The 24,368-nt window shown below is 44.6% G+C and overlaps 1 protein-coding gene across 1 annotated transcript; it reads left to right on the top strand.

The window, feature by feature from the left end:
- Window positions 1–23,157, top strand: LOC308166725 (lysophosphatidylcholine acyltransferase 1; the record flags this gene model as incomplete). Its single annotated transcript, XM_080541052.1, has 14 exons — window positions 1–120; window positions 12,880–13,019; window positions 14,228–14,442; window positions 16,397–16,509; window positions 16,801–16,861; window positions 17,448–17,506; window positions 19,253–19,287; window positions 19,839–19,893; window positions 20,493–20,575; window positions 21,429–21,554; window positions 22,030–22,183; window positions 22,278–22,376; window positions 22,668–22,809; window positions 22,967–23,157. The coding sequence occupies 14 exons, from the start codon at window positions 1–3 to the stop codon at window positions 23,155–23,157; spliced, it is 1,593 nt and encodes a 530-aa protein (XP_080397178.1).
- Between the last annotated feature and the right edge of the window lie 1,211 nt (window positions 23,158–24,368).

Below are 24,368 nucleotides of genomic sequence, written 5' to 3'. Positions count from 1 at the left end.
ATGAGGTTCCCGAGTAGCAGACAGTGTCCGATGGAAGGAGATGGGAAGAAGGAGCAGGCTCCCCCGTTTAGGAACCCTTTTGTGCATGACTTGAAATTCACCTCCCTTGAAAAGGCGAAGGTAAGAGAACGTGATTTGTGCAACAACGCATTCGAGCTGTGATGAGGCAGGCTTAGATAAATGCATGGGGGTTTTATCGCTAGCTAGCCTTGCCTTGCCCTCTTCTTGTGTCGTGGGGGTGCGTTCGTAAACACGCAGTGGAAATCTTGATCAGCACTCATGGAATGCCTCTTGTCCAATCAAATGACTTGGTCTCTTTATGACGTTAAACCCAGGGTGCGCTCCGGTGCTCTCAGAGCGAATCGACGAACGCACCCGTTGGATTTTCATTAGCTAGCTAGCTAACTAACCAAGTTACTGACAATTACCCCAGCCTGGTTGAATGAAGGTTGAATAGTTTGTCTTGTAAGCTGAGCTAAACCCCCCTTCGTCAGTGAGTGTGGAGATGTTCGTCATCACGCCCATGGCCATGGGGCAGACCTCCACATCCCTGAGTCTGAGGAGTGTTGCAAGCCGAGACAGAGAGCAACATGTAGCAGACGTCTGTGTCCCTGGGAAGCCTGGCTAGCTCGATAGCGATACAGTCTGCAAGAGGCCCCACACAAGATACAGTCTGCAAGAGGCCCCACACATGATACAGTCTGCAAGAGGCCCCACACATGATCCAGTCTGCAAGAGGCCCCACACATCCAGTCATTGTAGTGGGGGCCAGCCGAGCTGCTTTGATTGACATCCATGCATTGATGTGTATGTGGACGTACATGCGAGGTTGCTCCACAGTATGTATGCTGGAGAATTCCTAGTGAGCCAGCAGGTACAGTTAGATGTCCATAGTCAACTTCCAAGTCACACAAGTGGTGAAGTGAACCAGATATGTGCATTATTAGATTTAGGCCTACATGACTTGTTGGCCCCCCCATCCTTCTCCCAACAGCTGATGATGTTGCATAGTTGAAATGAGATGTAGGCCTAGGCCTATGCATGTTACTGTAGACATATTATACACTCACCAACCACTTTATTAGGAACACCTGTACGCCTTCTCATTCATTCAGGTGGTGTTCATGGTTTGGGTGGGAATGTTTTCTTGGCACACTTTGGTCCTGTTAATACCAATCAATCGTCGCTTGAATGCCACAGTCTGTTTGAGTATTGTTGCTGACCTTGCGCATCCCTTCATGGCCACAATGTACCCATCTTCTAATGGCTACTGCCAGCGTGATAACGCACCATATCCCAAAGCAAAAGGTTGTCTCAAACTGGTTCCATGAACGTGACAATGAGTTCAGTGTTCTTCAGTGGCCTTCCCAATCCAATAGGACACCTTTGGGATGTGGTAGAACGGGGGATTCACAGTTTGTGCACCTGAAAAATCTGCAGGAATTGTGTGATGAGGCTTGCTGTCAGCATTCATGCATGCAAATTAGGCTATGCATGCTGTTCAGTGATTTCGCCTACATCAATTTGAGATCATGCTCAGCCCATGGAATCACCTGTTCATCTGGTCTATGACTAGAAGTGCAAGTAGGCCTACCTGATCTTGCTAGTTCAGAACATCCTGACATATAGGGTCAACCAAATGTTTCTGCCATGGGATTTTTCATTTGTTTGACTTCATTTGTTTGACTTTCATGTTGACTTGGCCTAATCACTCAGAAACCTGTTACATTTGCTCCCTTCTTTGCTTTGCAAAATAGAAGGGGGAAAACTCTACAGCTGCCTACTGAATAATGCTGAATGGACATCTACCGGTTGGCCGGTATAATGGTAATCTGCGGTATCCTGCGGGATTTGAAAATGCCTATGGTGTGCTTTTCAAAATGTTTCACTACATGTTTCTGCTCCATTATCTATCAAACTGCAAAATTAAGCACTGTTTGTCAGTTCACATTGTGTCACAGCGCTGCTGCTCAGAGAAATAATTATCATATTTTACTTTTGGGGTGTTGCACATTACCTCTTCCACCTCAGGTTAGAGAAAGAGAAAAAAAAGATGACAACAAAAATGTCACTGCAGCTATGTGGCAGCATTTCGGAACCCGAAATGCTGCCACATAGCTGCAGTGACATTTTTGTTGTCATCTTTTTTTCTCTTTCTCTAACTGCAGATTTGGACAAGGTTAGCCTATTTGCAAGATTTGCATGAAAAAGATGACGGACAGAGATGGGAACACTAATGGGAACTAATCTACACTCTACACTGCACCTCAAACTGAAACACCCATTAACAGCTGCACGGATGGGAGATATGTCTGTTTCAAGTGTTGCTGTCGGGATTCAGACAGCTATTCGCTGACAACGGAGATGTGGTTGTCAGTTAACATGACACCATACATGTCGTTAACTGTCCACTTTGTCACACCCGACTGGAAAGTACAGTCAAAAATGCCTACAGACTAGCTTTGTTTCCAGAAAACCACAGTGCAGACAACATTGTTGATGCACTACCCGTGGCATATATGGATTGGAAGTTAGATGAGGATATACTCTCGGCCATAATATTGCTAACGTTGCAGCCTCCATCAGGGCCCTGAAATGGCCATGGTTCAACTGTTTTGGCCACAATCTCAATCTGGCAGTGACAAACGCAGTGCAGGACCAGAGGCAACGGACAGAGCGTGCCCTCTGAGTCTGCCATGCCATTACCACCGCCTTCAACTCACAGCTGGCCCTGAAAGAGAGAGCGGAACATGCGGAATTAGGACTGCCAGAGAATAGTCTCATAACAGTAACTTAGATAAATCTATATTTTACAGACAAATGATAGCCTATAGACTACACATAAGACAACCTAGGACATGAGACAAGTTATAGGCTGTTATTACGAATGCAGCGTGTGATGCTTATCAGTCAGCTATCATCTTATGCTATCCAACTGTTTAATTTAGTTTGTCAAACTGTCATCGAGATGTCAAGTTTAAATTATTGTTTAGGCTAAATATCATATGGTAGGCTATAGCAGTCACCACATAAGTAATTACATTTTATCAATGTAGATAAATAGCCTATATGGAGCAAAGACAGCTCCCGACAGCCCCCTGCGACAAAAAATCTTCTTAAAATTTGAGGATGGTATACAGGTATGAAAAAATGTTTACCAGAACCCTATAACGAAGTATTCCTTGAATAACGCTTTTTCTACTTGGTCCATGATTGGAGATAGGCACGTTATCTGTACAGAACGTTCTTGGACATGGTTCCTGTCTTGTGGGAGAACTGAAGTGGACTCAATGTCTAGGCGGAGGTAAAAGAAAGTATCTTGTTACCAGGAGTCCTTGTGGCCCAGGGTTGTTCTCACCCTTGTGTTTCCTCTCCACTTTGACTGAGAGTAATAAAAGGCAGCTAGGATGTCAGGTATCATGTAGTGCGGTGGAGATCATGTTTTATTCACCGAGTATGCTCAATTATGCTTTCATAAAGGCCATATGCACAATAAGCATTCTGATTCTCCTTGTAAGATAGCCTACCTAGTGACAGACATGTTGAGGTTAATATGCAGTAGCCTACAGTTGCTCTTCTAACTGTTGAAGTGGTAATGCTATGCTATCAGTAACAATGTTGTATAGGCCTAGCCTACATGGTTTTTTTTCCATAGGGAATTTAGCAATCCTTGTAATTACAAAGTACCGTAATGCTGTTGAGTAGGTTTTGTTATTAACACTATTACAGTAAGGACCAGTCAAATCCTGTGAGTTTATGCAGTAAGATCTCGAACGCTGTTTTGCGTTAGCTGCCAATGTGTCTTTGTATACCCGTATTCTGTGTTTGCAAAACTGGCTAATGATTTTGTCCAATACGACTTACAGGGAAACAATTCTAATCTCTCTTTATCCAGCTAAACCAACAAGACAACGAGGATTTTATTGCTGTATTAGAGGTCTAATGACCCTTGAGCAATATTAGAACTACATGTATTCATTCATTCTCAACTCCACACCGCAACGCAAAATAGGTGTTTTATAAAAGACCCCTCCAGTCAACATTTTAAAGCTATTATTAAAAATACTACAAGAGCCAATACATTTTAGCAACGATGAAAATAATCTCTCCCATTTATGCCGCTCTAGGTGAAGAGCAGGGGAAAAAGAGGAACAAGCTGTGGCCAACCTTTACCTGCAGCTCTCGACGTGCTGCATCGAGCCAGGGTATTTTAATCTGCTTATTTAAACACAGCCATCCTAAGCATTCATTTTGCAGCCATTGTAAGTGTAGTTATAGTTATTGATCAGCGTAATTTAAAAAACAACGGAGTTGTGAGGAGGATATGCGTCCCCATGTCCTCCTGAATAGTAGTAGCCTGTTAGTGAGACACTTCCAGGTCGGGACCAAATCAAACCTTCCAGCATTGCTGTTCTGCCTTGTTTGGCCCAATGAGTTTCCATGGCATTATCAAGGACCCCAATTGAAATAAGCCAGTGGCTTTCTTGGGTTTTTATCCTGTTAGTTGACCTTGTATGTAATATGTACTTTCATGTACCTACTTCTGCAAATCTTCTAATAAAGTTTTCAATCAATCAATCAATCAATCAATCAATCATCAGTGAGGAGTGACAGATTTGCCCTTCGGGGAAAATCAACATTCTAGTTAGGCTACTTGGTGGGATGTTGGCAGTGTATTTGTAATTTAGAAATTTTAGCAACGCTTAAATGTAAAAAGAACTACCAGGCAGGATAACAGAGGAGGAAAGGTTAAGGTTTATTAATTCAGATCTACATTCTATTCAATAGAATTCAAGCTACTTTATTAGTCCCACTAGGGGCAATTAGTTTAGAGCAGCATGTTCACAGAAAAACAGAAAAACGTTTCATCACATACAACCAACAACAACAACAACAAGTGCACCAGGAGCTAAGAAGATCATTGGGAATCGTGGGTACCTTGAAGTAATACAATTCAACAGTCAATGAATACCATGGATACGCGCTATAGCCTACAGTGCATCGCTAGCCTATCCAAGCACCTACAGGGAGTTTAACAGTCTGACTGCACATCAACACAGTTGGAGCTGCTCTCCATTGGTCCATGCTAAATGAAATTGTTTGCTGGATTGTTGGAATTCCTCTGTGATAAAAGATGGGCCGCCACACATGTGAAACTAACAAGTCTGGACACCTGGGCAACTCTTCATGCCGATGGAAAATGTTTTGCAACATTTTTCTCCAAAGAAATGATAGGAATCTGAAGGATTTGGCTTTAGAACCGTGTGTTTCTGGTTTGGTGTCTACCATGAAGGTTTCTACTCATACAATCTAGGTCATGAGAACAGTTTCACTATCTCTCCATGAAACTAACTTCATAGTCTTTTTAGTTGTTTAATCTAGTTTAAATGATTGACTGCTGAAGTGGTTTGTATAATGTTGGATGATTGGTTTACTGTCATCCAGTCTTGTAACCCAACCTTATAGTAATGGTAGTGGTGGCCTAGTGGATTGTGAGGAGGACTGGTGATCAGAAGGTCATGAGTTCCCACCTGGGAACACCACCACTAGTGTGCCCTTGAGTAAGGCACTTAGCCCCAAGTTACTCTAGGGAGACTGTAATCTCTAATTATAAGTCGCTTTGGATAAAAGCATCTGCTAAATGGTAAAAAAATGTAAAAGACGGTAAAGTGCCTCAAATCACTCCACCTCTCTATTGTAGCAAAGTGCATGCTTTAATTCAGTGAGACAAGCATGCATGCTCATGCTTTGGGTCCACATGAATATTTCACTAAATGCATAATGCATTACACCAGGCCATAGATATGCCATTGAATTCCATTCATAATATATCACCTATTCAAGCTCTTTGTCAAGCAGGTTTTTTGATAAAGCCTGTTGCTAATTTAGGCTTAAATGAACTTCTGACCGTATAATTAAACTCTCCTTTCCCACCCTCTGTGTATAACTGTTTTCCAGAGCTGTATATCTTAGTTTGGGACTACCGGTAATAGGATTGGAGTTCCATGTGTTCCTGGCCATGTTTGAATTGTTTTTAGCATTCTCATTGTGGAAATTGGATTTTAGTGGACGGATAGGTGGGATTAGTTAGGATAGGTGGAGGAAACCTCCATGGAGCATAGGCACAACCTGAACAATGATGGACCTCACAACTGTCAACCTTACAGCTGTGAGTGTGAGGAAAGATGGGTTTGTTTTCGAAGAACCTTTGCCAGGATACGTAGAATGTAGGCTAGGCCTATTAAGACTACCATGACGCTTTGAAAAACAATGCAGCCTATTCAATGGATCATTTTAATGTTGATGTTGTTGACTGTTATTGATAGGGCTGGGTATCGCCACTGATTTCCCAAAACGATTCGATTCCGATTCACAGCTTTCGATTCGATTCGATTCGATTCCGATTCGATTTAGTTACAATATCAATTTTCCTTGGATATGAAGAGATTCTCAGAACTAATGCTATAAATGGTTCAAGGAACCCTATAACATGTAGCATTGTTAAACATATCAATGTTTACATTAAGAATTGACTCCAAAGCAGTTACATGAATGTACTTCTTATTGGAACATAAATGAACATCATTGACCAACATTTTGCTAAATCAGACACTACAAAAAGTGCTTTTTAACGTGCTTTACTGCAGCCAGTGTAAATAAAGGGGCTACAAACATAGCCTATCTGTAAACAAGACATCACATATCCCTCAGGACTGTCTCAAATAGCTTATTTGCATTATATATACATTATATATATATATATATACAAAATAAAAATGTGCAAAACTCAAACGAAAATAGTGCAATAGATGAGGGTATTTTATTTTGGGGAACAAAAAAACACATTGTAAACCATAATGTCCATGAAACTAAAGCCCTTCATTACTGCTTTCTCACTTTTTGGAGATTGGATGATTTTATTCAGGAATAAACATAATTGGAAAATCAATGATTATTAAAATACTGTAGTATACAGTAACAATAAGTTAGTGGAAACACCACAAATCTACGGAACCACTTATTGAGGCATCACCCTGACGTGAAACATGGAAAAGAGGATCCGAAACAAGCCTCGCTGATAAAGTGGCAAGGGATTGTCATGTACGAGTCCATTGCTCTGGATGTCCAGCTGTCACACGTTATGGCAACTCTCTCTGCTGGCTGGAGTGAGTTGCGATGTTACGTTTCACCTGCGCGGACATGTCTGGGACTATCACTTCACTCAACTGTTTGCGTGTCGGTAACACGTAGCGTGGTTCTAGTACACTGACGACACTGACGACGCTGTAGTAATTTGTTGGGCACGCGGAGAATTTGATTGTAATTTGCAACCAAACATCTTTATCAGCGAGGCTTCTTTCGGATCCGCTTTTCCATGTTTCACGTCAGGGTGATGCCTCAAGTGGTTCCGTAGATTTGTGGTGTTTCCACTAAATGTAACCTCCACTGCGCACAGCTTGCATATGGCTTTGCTTTTGTCCTGCTCATCTCTATCGTCATAATTTTTACATCCAAAATGCACCCAGACATCTGCCTTTAAGCCTGGTCGTTGTGTGAGATATGATAAATTCTTGTAGCGCGAGATCTGGCCACGAGATCTCGTTGCGGGTTGAAGCTGCAAGCAGAAAAAAAACAAACAAAAAAAAAACATGAAAGATCGATCTCGGGATTTATGAATCGATAATCGCTCATTCAATGAAGATCGATTCAGAATCGGGAAATCGATTTTTTGAACCCAGCCCTAGTTATTGGTCATATTTGGAGTGATGTTTTTATAAGCCTACATTATGCAGTGTTAGCTTTCTCCCATTCAAGTGCTGCGGTGTCCTCAATGTCCCCTCCATTCCTAGCTAGCTCTGCAGTAATACAGCAGCGCATCACCTACCTTACCCTGCAGGCCGAGATGGAGAGAGGTTTACTTGGACGGTCAACGGCTGCATGTCCACACCTTTTCTGCATTGCTGGCGAGTTGTGCCAACAGGTCACACCGCAGGTGTGAAGGTCTAGATTGTTATTGGAGCACAGTGAACAGGGGGGTATTCCATCAACGTCGCTAAAGGAAAATCCAGGGTTATTTTTTTTATAAAGTCTGGCAAAATGTATCAAAAATAAGCCTGGATTTTACCCGGGTGGTGCACTGATGGTACCGGCAGCCCACAGCGTCTAATGGAGGTGGGGGTCATATACTCTACTGCTAAGGGCTATAACTATAAGCCCTTTATACCTACTGACCTTCCATACCACAACCTGCGTTTTAGAAGGGGGGTAAAAACTGCCTTTATCCACAGTTCTTTTTCAGCTGTCAGACAAACTTTTTTTTATTATTCTTCTAGCCCATTTGCTCATGAGGTTTTTCCGCCTTGTTGGGGTTTCTGATTTATGGCTGTGGTGGTTTCTATGGCGATATTAATCACTTAGCTTGTCTTGGTTCAGTCAGCCGCTGTTGACTATTATGAGGTCAATAAATCTCTCGTCTTACTGCCTAGCATTGCATATTGCATCTGCAGGATATGGGGAAACATTGCTTTTGAGCACACACAGTAGAGGCTAGGTGTTTGTGTTTGGTGGGGTGCTACTACACATTAAGTAGTGGGTAAGGTGATTGATTTCACATAGCACTTTGAGGGCTCCAATTTTCTTCTGCGAAAGAGTGGTTAACCAAAACTAGGTGCAACATTTTCTTAGGTATTCAGTGTCACCGCAAAGTGCATCTGCCCCGACCAAAACAAATTTGGCACCAATTCAAAACTACAGTATGATGTTCCACTTTCAGTAAGTACCAATAGATGAAAATGGACACCTAAAAATTGCCTATTTGAACAGGTAGGCTAATAGTTGTCACCAAGTGGATATTCTCACATTGCAAAATTGCAAAAAAGCGAAGCTATATTCTGTAAAACATTGAATGGGTTAGGGGCCAATGTTGCATAGATCACCTTTGCTCTCTCTTCTCTTACTAATTAAATCATGGAACTGTGCATGTCTTTTATACGGTATAAAATCAAACAGGAGAATAGGAAAATACGCATAGGGCATAGGCTACCTACTTTTTTTGAGAATCATTCGGAAATGTGTCAAATTCCACTTTCATAAATCCAATGGTAATATTGGGAGGGGAAAATAAAACTTGCATACAACCTATGTAAGTCCAACCCCCACTGCATGATCGCCCTCACTGATAATTGGAAGCGTGTGCATCAATGTTTAACAGGTTCAAACAGGACCAGGGTCAAATTAATCTACACAACAATCACAACAATCGCTACACAACAATCCCCGCAATGTATTTATTAGCTCACATGGAATATGAGCAACTATTGCCAATTACCCTACATTGCCTACAATAGGCTACTGTGATGATAATAACCATACAGTCAGTATGCAAACACTGACAGTGTTTACAGAAACGTTATGAAACTAAATCATAATAGAATATATACAATTTAGCTGACGCTTTTATCCAAAGCGACTTATATTGCAGTGAGTGCATACATTTCTCACTATAAATGGTCCCAGCAGGAATCAAACCCTCAGCCTAAGCGTTCTGAGCGCCATGCTCTACCAACTAGGCTAAGCCACAGAGGACCAATAATTGTGTGGTTTGTTTGACATACGTTTGAAAGTGAAAAATCGAGTCCCAGCAACATTCTGATTCGTCTGGAAGAAAACTTCCGTTCTGACTCAGATTCAGATTCAGATTCAGATAACGTTTATTGTCATTATGCTTGACATATGTAGGAATTTGCTTTGGCATTTACAGAAGGTGCATTTATGCTTTTTTCACATGAACAAAACAAGTACAAATACAAATGCAAAGACAGGCAAAAACAGGACAACACAGGACAGACAATGCATGAATAGTGCTGTATATAAAGTGCAGTGCAGAGTTATGGTATGACGATGTTCCCCAACTCTTGAGGATTGTTTTTCCAGCAGGACAATGCTCCATGCCTCACAGCCAAGTGCGGAATGGAGGACCACCAAGACCCTGTCATGGCCAGTCCAATCTCCAGACCTGAACCCCATTGAAAACCTCTGGAATGTGATCAAGAGGAAGTTGGATGGTCTCAAGCCATCAAACAAAGCCGAGCTGCTTGAATCTTTGCGCCGGGACGGGAGTGTCATAAAGTCACCCAACAGCAATGTGAAAGACTGGTGGAGAGCATGCCAAGACGCATGAAAGCTGTGATGGAAAATCTGGGTTATTCCACCAAATAGGCTATTGATTTCTTTACTCTTCCTACGTTAAAACATAAGTATTGTGTTATTTAAAAATGAATAGGAACTTGGTTTCTTTCTCATTATTCGAGGTCTGTGAAAAACGGGATCTTTTTTGGGGAGAAATGTTGTCAGTAGTTTATAGAATAAAACAAAAAGACACATTTACTATAAATAGTAAAACCAGAGAAACTGATCATTTTGCAGTGGCCTCTTAATTTTCTTCCAGAGCTGTATATCTTAAATCCAATTAATTCAGTAATTATGCTGATGGCCTACTCACTCTCACTGACTGAAGAAACCTAATGAGGATGGGTCTCCTCTTCATGGGTCTACTCTTCACTGAGCTCTTGGAAGATAGAAATTGGTCACACTTTTCCCTTAATAATAACTCAGTAATAACATGTTTATTTACTTACTGGTAGTACGGCTAATTTAAGTTTATGCATAGGCTAGTATGGAAGTTGAACACTTATTACACAAAGAAATTAGGTACTGTACATACAGTATATATAGCCTTTTTTTATAGCCTACAATGTGCTCATACAGTATATGGTCTCTTCCTCTGGTGCTCTCTGTTGCTGTACTCTCTGTCTTCGTCTGTTCGAGGTAGTCGGTGTGTCTTTACCTCAGGGGACTCACTTAATCACTCCCTCTGGTCTTAGCCTTTGAGTTGAGTCACGTCACGTGGTCTAAGCTCTGTCGCTATGGCCACAGCTGTAGAGAGTCAGACCAAATAGATGAAGTAGGAGGAAACCCACGACAACAGGTTGAAATAGTCCCAGACCTAGACGTGGTGGCAGTGAGGTAACGTTTGGCCAGTGTACCCAGTTCAGGGTTTGTACACTCTGTAAAGCTCTGTGGTTAAATGAAGACGCACAAGCAGACTGTTTGCGATCCCACATGATAATCCTGCTTCAAGCCGTTGACACAGGGACAGCGGAACGATGATTTCCTGTTCTCAACGCCGGTGTGGACGGTGGCGAGAGAGCCTACGACGATAGTGCCTCAATTTCTCTGTGTGATGGCGGAAACGCATTAATAATGTATGCCCGCCTGCACAGTGGATAATGGGTTGAACGTCTGCTACTTACCGTTACCCCTTCCACACATTGATTGTGTTATGAATGTTTATGAAGGAAAGAGGTCTTGCCGTAGTTTGGCCTATTTCTCAGTGTTATTGGATGTGATGTGGCGTGGATGCTTGATGGTTGGGATTGGGCTAATGGCGGTTGTGTCCCCCAGCTTAGCATTTTGCTCTGTCATCCATCACATCAGGTGTGCCAAATGTAACTAGGCCTGGGCCTACACTGCATTATGGGTGAAATGCTTAACCACAATGAAAGGGGATGTGAACCTGGCATCGCTACAATTAGCCTAGGTCTACTTGTTAAGGAGAAGGAGGAGATGATTGCAGTTGTTTTAAAGAACAATTGTGGGTTGTGTAAAAGCCCCTGTGGGAACAATGGTGAGAGGATGAGGTTACAATTCAATAATAAAAAAAGCGCTATTGTGGTAGCTGTGAATAGCCTATATTTAGACTGACTGTTACTGTGAAAATGTCATATTACGCTCATTAGAACTTAAAATAAAGCCTTGTGCTGCTCCTTCATGGATGTAGGCCTATAAATAGCCCCAGAATAGCACTGTCCGTCTTATATAACCTAGCCTAGCCTTTGTTTCATTGATTTTTAGGTTATTTCAGACATTTTGTTTTGTTTATCATGAATATCCTCTAGGAGACTGATTTACAAATGTATCCCAATGAATGCAACCCCTGTCATAAAGCATTACGGTTGGGTGATTTAAGAGACAGTGAGAGTGTGCTGCGCAGTAGCGATTACGGAAAGAGACATGTTGACATAAGATAAGCCTTGAAAGCCAGGTATCATAAAAGGCAGACAATTGAGATAAACTACAGTTGACTCTTTGACACGACTTTGACACAACAAGTGCGACGCCATATTGTCTCAAGGTATAGGCCTACACTTTTGTTTGTGAGTTTTTTCACATTCCAGATTCAAATCTAAATCCTAGTGATGGTTCTAACTTCTAAAGCAGTGTGTGTGCGTGCGTTTGTCAGTACAAACGCACTGTACTGACAAACAGTCAGTACAGTGCGTTTGACTGTAGCTGTCTAACAGTCATGTTACAGTCTGTAACAGTCATGTAACAGTCATGAGTCTAATGACTCATGTCATTAGACATGAGTCTAATGTACATGAGTACATTAGACTCATGTAGCCTGCGCACACCAATACAAGTGAAATGGTGGAACTGGTTTTGAACGCGCCGTGTTCATTTGTTCATCAGCGTTTTGGTTGTTTATTGCCCGACACAAGGTCAGATTGTGGTCAGAGAAAACTGCTTGGCCAATCTGCGTCGTGCCTATCGGTCGTCCTGCTTTGAGTGTCGACGTCCGCTGCTGTGTGTCTATTTGTAAAGTACAGGAAGTTAAGGGATCTTTTCGGTCAGTACAGTCGTACCTGTTTTTAGTCTGAACTTGGCCAGACAGGTAGGCTTTGGGTACCTTAATTGGGTGTGGTGTCGAACGAGTTCTGTTAAAGCCTAACCTGTTACGTCGGTGTTAAATGTTGTCTCTCTAACAATATGACTACTTTCCTCTATTTCACACTCTTCTACCCTCTGTTCCCCCCCCAGATCGCCTTGATGACAGTCACGTTGTTTCCCATCCGCTTGTTCCTGGCTGCGTTCATGATGCTGCTGGCCTGGCCCTTCGCCTTTGTGGCCTCCATGGGTCGCTCAGAGGCGGTGGTAGAGCCCCAGTCCCTGTGGAGAAGGTAAGCTGCTAGTAGTAATAATAATAATAATAATTATACATTAGAATTATATAGCGCTTTTCTAGACACTCAAAGACGCTTTACAAACTGAAAAGATAGAGTAGTAATAATAAAAAGAAACAAAAGGGAAATAGAAGAAAGTATAGGGGCCGAATTGAGGTAGTGCTGGGGACACATGGGAAGGGGAGGGGGAGAGGGTTAACTGGTGAAGGCGAGCTTGAAGAGGTGGGTTTTGAGGGCCTGTTTAAATGTTGGGAGGGTGTTCCAGAGGGACGGGGCTGCGGCTGAAAAGGCCCTATCGCCCCAGGTGCGGAGCTTGGTCCTGGTGGTCTCGAGGGTGGTTTGGTCGTCAGACCTGAGGCAACGGGAGGGGGTGTGTAGTACAGCCAGCCACAAGCCGCCCCGTCTTGTAAAAAAAAAACACAGTTGTTCATGTAAAAAAGGAAAAAGAAAAAGCTCATGAGGAAATGAGTTTCTTTTATAGCCGTGGGCTTGTCTACGGGCAAGCCGAATGACGGAGTATAAGTATGAGTAACGATTACGAGTAGCCTATAGAAAGGCTTAGGGCTAGATGAAATAGGCTTCGGAGAAACGGCAACACCGTATATCGCGACTAATCCCGTCATACGTAGCAGGTCGTGGACATGGGGTCATGAGCGGAGAGTAAAGATGTGGAACAGAGACGGTATATGGTGTCAGTGTGTGACTCCAGGGCCGGTACACTGGGGGGATTATACACTGGTGATTCACCTTGCCGGAGTGTAGCCTCAGTCTTTCTCCCTCCCTCCCTCCCCACACACATGCATCACAGCGGGGAGTAAATGAGACATGACTCATGGTTAGGGGGGACGTGACAGCTTGCCTGGGCGGCCGAGGACACTGTGTGATCTACCGTCCCTGCATGGGTGATATTGTCCTCCGGTGGCTGAGTCCTCTGTCTCTGTTCATTCGCTGGGCCCTGCCTGCCGGGAACCCTATTTGAAAGCTGTGACTGGCCCATTAGCTAGGCTTTAGCCTGGGCTGAGACACAGCTGGCTGCGGGATCAATAACAGGTGTGTGTGTGGGTGTTGTGTGTGTGTGTGTGTGTGTGTGAGAGCGAGAGCGCGAGCGAGCGTGAGCACCCTCGGCGCATATGTGTGTGCTCTCGCATCTGGGGGCGCTCGACCTCGTTAACGTTGCGGGTCTGGTGGTGTGTCTCTCTCCGCAGGTTTGTGGACGTGGCTCTCAGGACCATCATGCGGGCCATGTGGTTTTCCGGAGGCTTCCATTGGATGTCAGTGAAGGGGCGACAGGCACTGCCGGCCGAGGCGCCCATCCTAACCCTAGGTCCCCACTCCTCCTACTTCGACGCCATTCCTGTCACCATGTCGATGGCTTCCATCGTGATGAAAGCAGAGAGCAAAGATATCCCAGTGTGGGGCAGTGAGTCTCATTCTCTCTCTCTCTCTCTCTCTCTCTCTCTCTATCTCTATCTCTCTCTCCTCCTTATCTTTCTGTCTTTCTTCCTCTTCCGCTTGCTTTCTTTTAGCCTATATTTTGCTCCTAATACCCTCTATTATGTCTCAGCAACACATTGGTGTCAATTACTGCTTCACTGTCTCAAGATAAGTCACCTGGGCCTTGGCTCGTAATAGCTGGCGGTGAATCAGCAGGTCATTACCTTCTTGCCAAGTATAGAAGACTGAGTCGGTCCACGTTCTAAACGGCTCCTGCGAGGGTCATTGTAGTTTAACGCTGCCCTGTCTGCCTCGGTGGCTCTCGGAGTGAGAACTGGATCATGGCCATCCTCTCTAGGATATAAAACACAAGTCAGTGTTGCCTGCTGTTAACAGAGAGAGCAGTGGTAAGCATTTTTATTCTATCAAGGTGTATTTTTTTTTTTATGGCTCCCAACAAAAGTGGATTGGGAAGAATTTTTAAGTAGTAGTTAGTATTAATGCATAACGCAAACGTTCATAAAAATCCTTTTAGGTACGCTTCCTATCATGTCAGCTCATAACCTATCCGGCGTGTTCCGTCTCTGATTTAGGAGAGGGGCTTAAGAAACCCCAATGATTCAAATTAGCCTAGCCTATTCCTCTAATCTAGCGAGCAAAACGACCTTTGCTTTCTGACAACGCAGTACATCCAGTCAAATAACGGAATTAAGATGCGCATCTTCAGCCAGAGACGGGGCGTGACCCCTAAACACCTTGTTATATGGTAAGCAGCCAAACGCTGAACCATTGTAAATCAATTCCTAGTCAGCGGGGCCTGTCTCTTAATTGCATCAGCGGCTTGCTGCTGAAGGGGAGCTCTCTCTGGGACTACCCGCGGAGGCCAGATAAACAGAGGAATAATTGAGGAGACGTTGATGGATCACATCAGCAGTCATGTATCACCACCGTGGCCATAACCGCTTTACCACCGGCGTCTCGGGTTCCGAAAGCAACATCAGTTACACCAGCACCCCTGACCCCCCCCCCGCACAGCCAGAGCCAACGGGTGACATTTAACACAACAACAACAACAACAACAACAACGGTTAAAGGCACAGAGACGGAGCTGTCGAAGCTTGTGAAGACCACACCTGGCACCACCACCACCAGCAGCAGCAGGGTGAGAAAGGCCAAGGAAGTTAGAGTTATTTTAAACTTCCCTCCTAGACTGTCAGTCAGCACAGCCCCGGGTCGGAATCTAGAGGAAGCATTAAGTCCCCTGATCGGGCTCTGTGACGTCGAGCCTCTACTCTCTCGCTACTAATCCCCCCTGTAGCACAGAGCAATGATTCTCTCCTCCCTCCCTCCCTCCCTCCCTCCCTCCTTCCCTCCCCCTCTCCTCCCTCTCCTTCTTTCCCCTATGATCTATACTGTGTCAGCCAGTCAGTGCTTAAATCATTAGTCCTCCATCCAGAGAGCGCGATGGGTCCTGGGGGCTGATGGGATGGATGGATAGGTGTCCTGGGAGCGTTGAGCTCCTCGAGTGCTGCGGGAGGATAGTATACAACCCCCCACTACTCCAGCATGTACAGAGAAGAGACCCCCCTCTGATAGAGAATAGACCCCCCTCTGATAGAGAAGAGACCCTTTTCAGCGACTGTTGGGGGTGGAGAGACACGGTTGTCAGGTTTATCATGGAAGGGTCCGACAGATGGAAGAGGATGCACAGAAAAGCGAGAGTGAAACCGTGGGAAGTTTCAAACCAAAAGAACGTACAGAATTTGAGGGAAATCGCTGTGAATAGCTCTGCTGTGAATAGTTTTTTTGTTCTGTTCTAAAATTGTTTTCGTAGGACTTTGTCCTAAAGTCATTGTGTTGTCCACAAAATGGCCTCTGTCTTCGACAGTAACCAACAGTTCTGTTTTGTTTGTTGGTTTTATTTGTGTCCTGTCCTCCAGCCTTGATCAAGTTCATCCGCCCAGTGTTTGTGTCGCGCTCTGACCAGCACTCTAGAAGGAAGACCGTAGAGGAGATCAAACGCAGGGCTCATTCTGGAGGAGAGTGGCCTCAGGTAGAACTCCACATTTCTCTTTTTCTCTTTCGTTCTTTCTCTCCCCCCCCCCCCCCTCCCTCTCTCTCTTGCTCTATCTCTATCTTGTCTCTCTCTCTCTCTTGCTCTACTGTATATTGCTCTCTTTCTCTCACACACACACACAACCCTCAGCAAACAATCCTTGATGTGCTAGCCGGCCTAACACTTTCAGAGTGTCTTGTAGAATAGCCGAGTGTGCTATGTATGTATGTATGTGCTAACACTAATATACATCATGTCTGTAACAGTTCACGTTTTGTCTCTTTGCAGATAATGATTTTCCCAGAGGGAACATGCACCAACAGGTCCTGCCTCATCACATTCAAGCCAGGTATGTGTTTCCGTCCCCTGATTCGTTCTGCCTAGCCCCACCTATGCCCCCATGTCTCAACTCAATCTTGACATGAAAAGGTTGTCTGTCCTTCATTTACCCAACATGGAAATAAGTATGAAATACAATATGTATTATGCTGACATATGCAAAGTATCCTGAGAGTATTCATGACTTAATTGTTTAATGTCCGCAGGGGGGCGGGGGGGGGGGGTTGTAAGACAGCACGGAACATCGACTGGAAACTTCTTTTTCTTTTTTACGGCAGCGTTTTCCATGCACTCTGTTACTGTCACCGTGGCCCGCTCCGCTCCCCGTGCCCCCGTGCCCCCCCCCCCCCCTCTGTAAAGTTATTAGTCATCATAAACCGGAGACCTTGGCATTTCTAACAGCCTCGGTTGACACAGCTGCAGTGCTCCTGCTTCAAACCCGGCTGCTTACGTTTACACAGAGAGAGCAGTTAAACACTGAATTTCACCGGTGCATTTTACAGTGTGTGTATTCTTAGTCTGACTACAACGATGTGTATATATAAATGTGTGTGTGTGTGTGTCATGGTTTCACACGCGTGTCTCCTTGTCCGCAGGGGCGTTCATCCCAGCTCTGCCCGTGCAACCCGTGGTGATCCGCTACCCGAATAAAATGGTAAGAAAAACCTTCGACGCGTCACACACGCGCCCGACCGTATCTCCCGCCACTACTACTTCTTCCCTGTCGTCATCTCCCCAGCAACACCACCGCCGCCGCCATCAATAGCATCACCGCAGCAACTGTCCTCAGCTCCAGGAAGCTGTCGGTAAACAACGCTCCCCGCTGCTGCACGGGGCCCCACAGCTCCCTTTTTCTGTTTTGTTTTGCAGCAAACTGCCTCTTGTCACATTTACATCCCTAACACGGATAGATTCACAGAAACGGCCCGGCGTTATTGTCCTTTTTTACTCGGCGGCAAGGACAGGATAACATCGTTTGTTGCAGTTCTAATGTGATTTATTTATCGCCCCGGCGAGGGACTGTGTGATATTTCACCCCGGCAACAACCACCTCCGCTCGCCCGGCAGGGGGGCCAATCCCCTCGCTGGTTCGGGATGACCGATGTGTCCTGGTGCGCTCTGCAGTTTCGCAGGGAATTTCCTGGAAAACCACGATTTGACGTGCCCTTCACTGGTGGGGGGGGGGGTCTGTCAGCCGGAGCACGTTGTTAGCACAAGCTAGCTGTGACAGATCTGGGGAGATACATCACCGGCGGGCGCATCGACTGTCTGTTTCCTACAGTAGCAGCAGATGTAGAAGTATCTTTAGAACTTTCGCTGTTCGCAGCAGTTCCCCTGCACCTCAACCACACCAAGCCCCAGTTACAGTTGAGGTTTCTCACAGGAAACGCTTAACATAGCGGTAATTCACATTCGTGTTAACTCACGTTCTCAGTGTGGCCTTCTGAAGAGGACAGAGGAAATGTGAGTCTCCGTGACGCGCAGAGCGACCGCACTCGCTAGACTTACGTGCTGAGTTGCACAACGTCAGATCTTTATGGAAACGGTAGCGGCATGGAATGAGTTTATTCAGGGGGGTTTAATTAAGTCGTATAGTCTGCTGTTTATCACTGGACCTGTTGTGTTCCTGCTGTGTTGTAGTGTTATGGTTTTAATTTGAGGCTCAAAGCACATTTCCCCTGCCCATTTATACTTCCATTGAGTGTTTCTTAGGTGATGATGGGCTACACAATGTTTTTTGAGGATACGATAAATGTTTCATGATCTTCTAACCTTTGATTATCGTCAACAATCCCCTCGGTTCATACCCCTTCATACCATCTCTGTAGGGGTGGGACCCCCCTGTCATAGCAGTCAAATCAGCGCTTCAGGTGTTCCTATGTGTTCCACAGGTCTCCTAAAAGCAGCAGGAGGCCTAACCTCTCTCCACTAACCTCTGTCCCCTGTGCCCCCCCCCCACACACCCTCAAGCAGGGGGGGTCAAGAGGGGGGGTCAAGCAGGGGGGGTCAAGACTACTAACTATCCTGTACCTGACAACAAATTAAACTGACAAGCTGGCTATTCTTGCTCTCCCCTCCACTTGTCACCTCCACCACCTTATAAAAAATAGTTTTTTTTGAAAAAGATCAAACAAATCTTTAAAAATAAATAAATATATATATATATTATAATAATTCTATACATGTACATACATACATGCAAATAGCTCACCAGAATTACCATACAAATGTATATATGGTACATACATTGATGGAGAGGTAATAATATAACTGAGCACATACAAAATAAAAAGAAGAGAAAACTAAATAACAGGGTACATTGCAACAGATACATTGATTATATAACATTTAGTTATTTACAGTTCTTCATTTAGTTCTCTTCTCTCTTCTCCCCTTACAGGATACCATTACATGGACTTGGCAGGGGCCTGGAGCGTGAGTACCGGACCTTTCTTTGTGTAAAACATAAATGAGCCCTAAACAGCACCAGCGGGTCACGGTCCGGTGCCGTGTTCCATAGGGGACAAGAGAGAGGCCCTCTCTCCATTATCTCTTATGGTCTGAGAATTGAGAGCCAAAGCAGTGAAAACTGGCACTGTGGGAAGAAGGCTGTCACTGTTATAAGGCTCTTTATAGTGTCCACAGGATGAATTGGGGAAATGTTTTGTTTTGTTGTGAGGAAAACATAATGGCTTTCTGTAGTTCTGGCAGCGTTCCCGGTCTGTCACCACAGACTGGCTCTGTTCAGAAGGTCATAGCATGACTGTAAACACTCATAGCATTTTCCTCTGAAACCACAGCACTGCTTCAGATGTTTTTCCGTTCCCCTTTCACCAGTGAGAGTTTAACTACTTTGCGGTAGAATCGTTTTCCGATTTCTGTGTGAGATTATAGAGCTGTTTGGACATGCCGTTCATTACTACGCTATGGTTAACAAAACCCTGAACAAAACATGTGAAAATGTCTTTTGTTTTTTTGTTTTTCAGGTTTAAAATATTGTGGCTCACTCTCTGCCAGCTTCATAATGAGTTTGAAATTGAGGTGAGTGCAGAGGTGATGCTTCCTGTGTTTTTAATGTGTCTTGTTCATCTTGTTTCAGGGGCACTTGTTAAGGTTATGCTACGTTGTGAGCTAAAAAAATATATATTTAAAAAGCTAAATAAATAAAAGATGTTATTTGTACAGGATGTGGTTTGCTCTGGGTGCTGCGACAGCAATGGTACAACATTACACAATAAAGCATCACTTTTGTTGAAAAACGGTGCAACGATTTCCAATTCCCAAAGAATTTGTCGGAATCTATTTTCGGTACCCTGCACTGCCCCTCGCTCTCAGCACAGTTGCCACCCCTCACGCTGGGGAATGTCACCTTGGCCCTTTCCACAGAGTTTTGATCAACACCTGCTCACCGCTGACTGCCAGAACCCAGCGTTCTGTAATATACACTTTAATTATAGATGTGAAGTAGAAGAAGAAGAAGAGATCCGCTAGAGCCCTGTGAGGATCTGTCATCAACAACAAAGACCTCCTCTCCGGCAGTGCGGTGGCGGCTCTGTCGTCTCTGCCTTACCGTTATCCACTTGAATTCTTGAAGGAGTGACGTCCCCCCTTTCTCTGTGTTTGTCTCCTCTCTGTCTCAGTTCCTCCCTGTTTACACCCCCTCGGAGGAGGAGAAGAAGAACCCAGCTCTGTTCGCGCACAACGTGAGGCGCCTCATGGCCAAGTGAGTCCCTCTGTGGAGCGTCGTTGGCATTCCTGTCAGGCCGGCTAGCGTGGCCTCGCACGGAGGCCCACAAGTCCACAGGCCCACAGGCCGCCCCCCAAAGCCACCCACGCATGTAAAAGCTGGCCCATAGTCCCATGGTTCCAGTTTATTTTAGCTGTGTGTGTGTGTGTGTGTGTGTGTGTGTGTGTTGTTTGTGTGTTTGTGTGAGTTCTAGGGCCCTATTATGCACTTCATAAGTCTTAAGCAATAAGACGAGGCGGTAGATCTAAACTTAAGACGTGGAGGCGTGGTCAAGGCCACTTTGCTATTATGCGTGCGGTAGTGGGTGCCTAAGACCCGGCGCTAAGCCCAGAAATTAGTCATGGGTGTGTTTTGGGCGTCTTCTCAATCAACCCAATCAGCGCCCCTAGTGTCTCTGAAATGATGTGTTCATTCACATTGTGTGTGGGTGTGGGTGTGTGTGCGTGTGTGCGTGTGCGTGTGCGTGTGCGTGTGCGTGTGCGTCTGCGTCTGCGTGTGCACGCGCGTGTGTGTGTGTGGATGAATTTATTTGAATTAAGGAGTTAAGGATTAAGCAGGGGAATTGAAATGTCACAGGCTTTACATGAAACACACACTACAGACAAGTAAACACACATGATGGCGAGCGATAGTGCTGTGCCGTTGCTATGACTTCGTCACGCGCACAACACATGTCAACACTTTTTTTAGAAACTCAATTACAATGAATTCATTAAGAGTGTGTGTGTGTGTGTGTGTGTGCGTGTGTGTGAGAACTATGTCAGCACGTCTCCTGGTTAAGTCTGTTTTCGGCCTCTCTAATTGTCTTTCCTATGCTGTTGTGCCGCAGAGCCCTGGAGGTCCCCATCACAGATTACTCCTTCGAGGACTGCCAGCTCACCATGGTTGAGAGCCAGCTGAGGCTGCCCGTGGACACATGTCTGCTGGAGTTCGCCAAGCTCGTTAGGAGACTGGGGTGAGTGGGACCTGCCCTAACCCCCACGGCCCTGTGGCCCGAGGTGCTATCCTTATTACTCACACCCATTAGTGTGGATCGTCCCCGACTCACCCCACTAGGACTTGTTTAGTGCCTTCTTGTTTTCATTCAACCTTTGTCATTGCAGAGCACAGTTTGCTCTAGTCACAGGGTCAGCCACAGTTAGTGCCGCTGGAACAATTAGGGGTTAAGTGCCTTGCTTAAGGGCACAACGGCAGCGGTGGGCGCCTTTGATATGATGCCAGCAACCCTCCAGTTCACCAGCTCACATCCGGCTCCTTCCTAAGGCGGGGATCGAACCAGCGACTTTCTGAATGCTAGCCGGGCCTCTAACCGCTAGGCTCCCTACCTGCCGCCCTTATAAGCATCATTCATGAGTGGGCTGATTGGTGTTTTATCCTACTATGAGTTTGATGTCTGGCCTTTATGTGAACGTGTGGCTCTCAATGTGCAGGTTGAAGCCAGCCAACACTGAGAAGGTCTTGCAGGACTATGGGAACAGGGCCAGGAAATTGGAAGGTGAAAAACTGAGTCTGGAGGACTTTGCCCAGTATCTAGACGTGCCAGTGTCAGACATGCTGAGAGACATGTTTGCCCTCTTTGACGAGGTAAGTGCAGATGAAAGACTGTTGTTACTGTAGCTTCCTCTCAGGGCACATCTCATTTACTCAAATCTTCGGTTTTGTCGTGTCTTTTTTTTAGCATGAAGATAACACCATGGACATCAGAGAATATGTGATCGCCTTGTCTGTCGTATGCAGACCCGCGAAAACTCTGGAGACGATGAAATTGGCCTTTAAGGTATGTTCTGTTCTTACTTCATGCTCATTTAAAGTCATTTCATCAGTTTCAACCCCTCCTAAATTTCGTTGTTTGGTACCTGTACTGTAGCAATGACAATAAAGTCCATAAAGTCCATTCATTCATTCATTCATTCATTCATTCATTCATAACAAGGACAATATGCGCAATGTGTTATTGTTTCATTTGACATTTGAAAAGACATACCGGCGATCTGGTTTAGATAGTTTCCATAGATTTGAGGGGTCAGGGTCAGCTGACCGTGGGGTCTGTCTGTCCATGTTGTATCAGATGTTTGAGGCAGAGGAGGATGGGGCGATCACAGAGGCTGAGTTGGCCTGCATTCTGAAGACAGCCTTAGGAGTGCAACACCTCAGTGCAACGCGCCTGTTCACTGCTATCGATGTGGACGATAAAGGAAAACTCACCTTCGGTAACAACCATTTTTCTGTTACAATTATTTTGTCCAGTAGAGTCGAATTATTAGCGGTGTTCCGATAGCATATTTATTTAAATGTACCTGTTGGCTGGCGTTATATAACCTTTGCTTTTGTCATATTTTGTTTGTGTCTGGTGCCCTCTTGTGGCAGACAAGTTAAGGAGCTTTGTGGAACAGCACCCTGACTTTGCCGAGGAGTATCTGTACATGGACAATGCAGGCTTCCAGAGCTGCCCTCACCACGACACCAAGCCCAAACCCGTGTCCAACGGCGTCCGCCCCAACTCCACCCCAGGAGACCATGACATCACAAGAGACGGTTTACTGAAGAAATACGACTGAGCCGCTGTCAATCCTGGTCAGTCCACCTCTCCTGGAGAGAGAGTGGTAGCGATGAGGGGTTTGAGTGAAAGCTATAATTATGGTCAGTCAGATACACAAAATGAGAAGTTTACCCCACGTTACTGTATCCATAACATTTATGCGGTTAATTTAGCTTGGTGAACTAACTTTTTTATTTTTTATTTGTTCTTATAAAGTAACATTTAAAAAGCCAAACAATGGCAAGTCAGATACATTGTGTGAATACTTGAAGGGTAAGCACTTATTTAATTTTCCTCCTTTGGGGATTTTGGTGTGGTACAACTGACTGCATGTTTTTAAAAAGAGGGAAGCAAAAAAAAAGCCCCAATCAGTGAAGTGAATTCAGTGTTTTCATTCTCTTTTTTTTGTTTTGTTACCTCTCTCTTTGTTTCTTCTTTATTCTGGTAGCTGCCTTTTTCAATGAAGATGTAAGTGTGCATGGGCTCGTTGCTTTGAGCAGTATATAGGGGAAGACTGACTGAGGGGCCTTTGAGCGCCAGTGACAATTGTCTGACCACTTTGGGGCTCTAAATTAGCTTCTTAGAGTAGATCCAATTAGAGGTGCGAATTGGTGGACGTAAGATGCTGGTTGAAATCAATATGAGCCGGTCATATTTTGTTTTAGCTCAGGGTTCAGTAACAAGACTAAATCAAACGTGTACAAATGTAATTATGTGACACTCATGCAGTGATTCCCATGTTCCAGGCATGTTGCCTTTCTGTAGAATGTCAGTGCTCTTATAAGAGCACAACCGTTTCCTTCACACAAACCTCACCAACTCTATTTTTTCAGTGAGATATGCAGAGCTATTTTTCAATGACTAAAATGAAAATATACTGGTATGGACCAAAAATGTTGTGAGTGAGAGTGCGGTTAACTTTTGTTGGTTAACGCCCCGTTGAACCAGCGGTGTAATGGCTTTAAGGAAAAACATCTTTCATTTGAACAGAATGTGTACCTTACGGTACAACCTCTCAAAATCAATTTCCTTTTTAGCATTCAGTGGCCAAATGTTTCTTCAGAGGTCTATGCTTGAAAGGATACCATATGGTTAAAATCTAATTCCTCATGCCTCGTACATTGCATTTTTATTTTTCAACATTACAGTAGATCAATCCAGCACATCCACGCTCTTCCTCCAAAACTGTACAAGTAATTAATAATAATGAGTAACTTGCTACTGTAAGTT

This window comes from Nansenia antarctica (genome assembly GCF_963989245.1).
Source record: "Nansenia antarctica genome assembly, chromosome: 10".
In the NCBI taxonomy this organism is placed as follows: domain Eukaryota; kingdom Metazoa; phylum Chordata; class Actinopteri; order Argentiniformes; family Microstomatidae; genus Nansenia; species Nansenia antarctica.
This window is presented reverse-complemented; position numbering and strand designations above follow the sequence as displayed.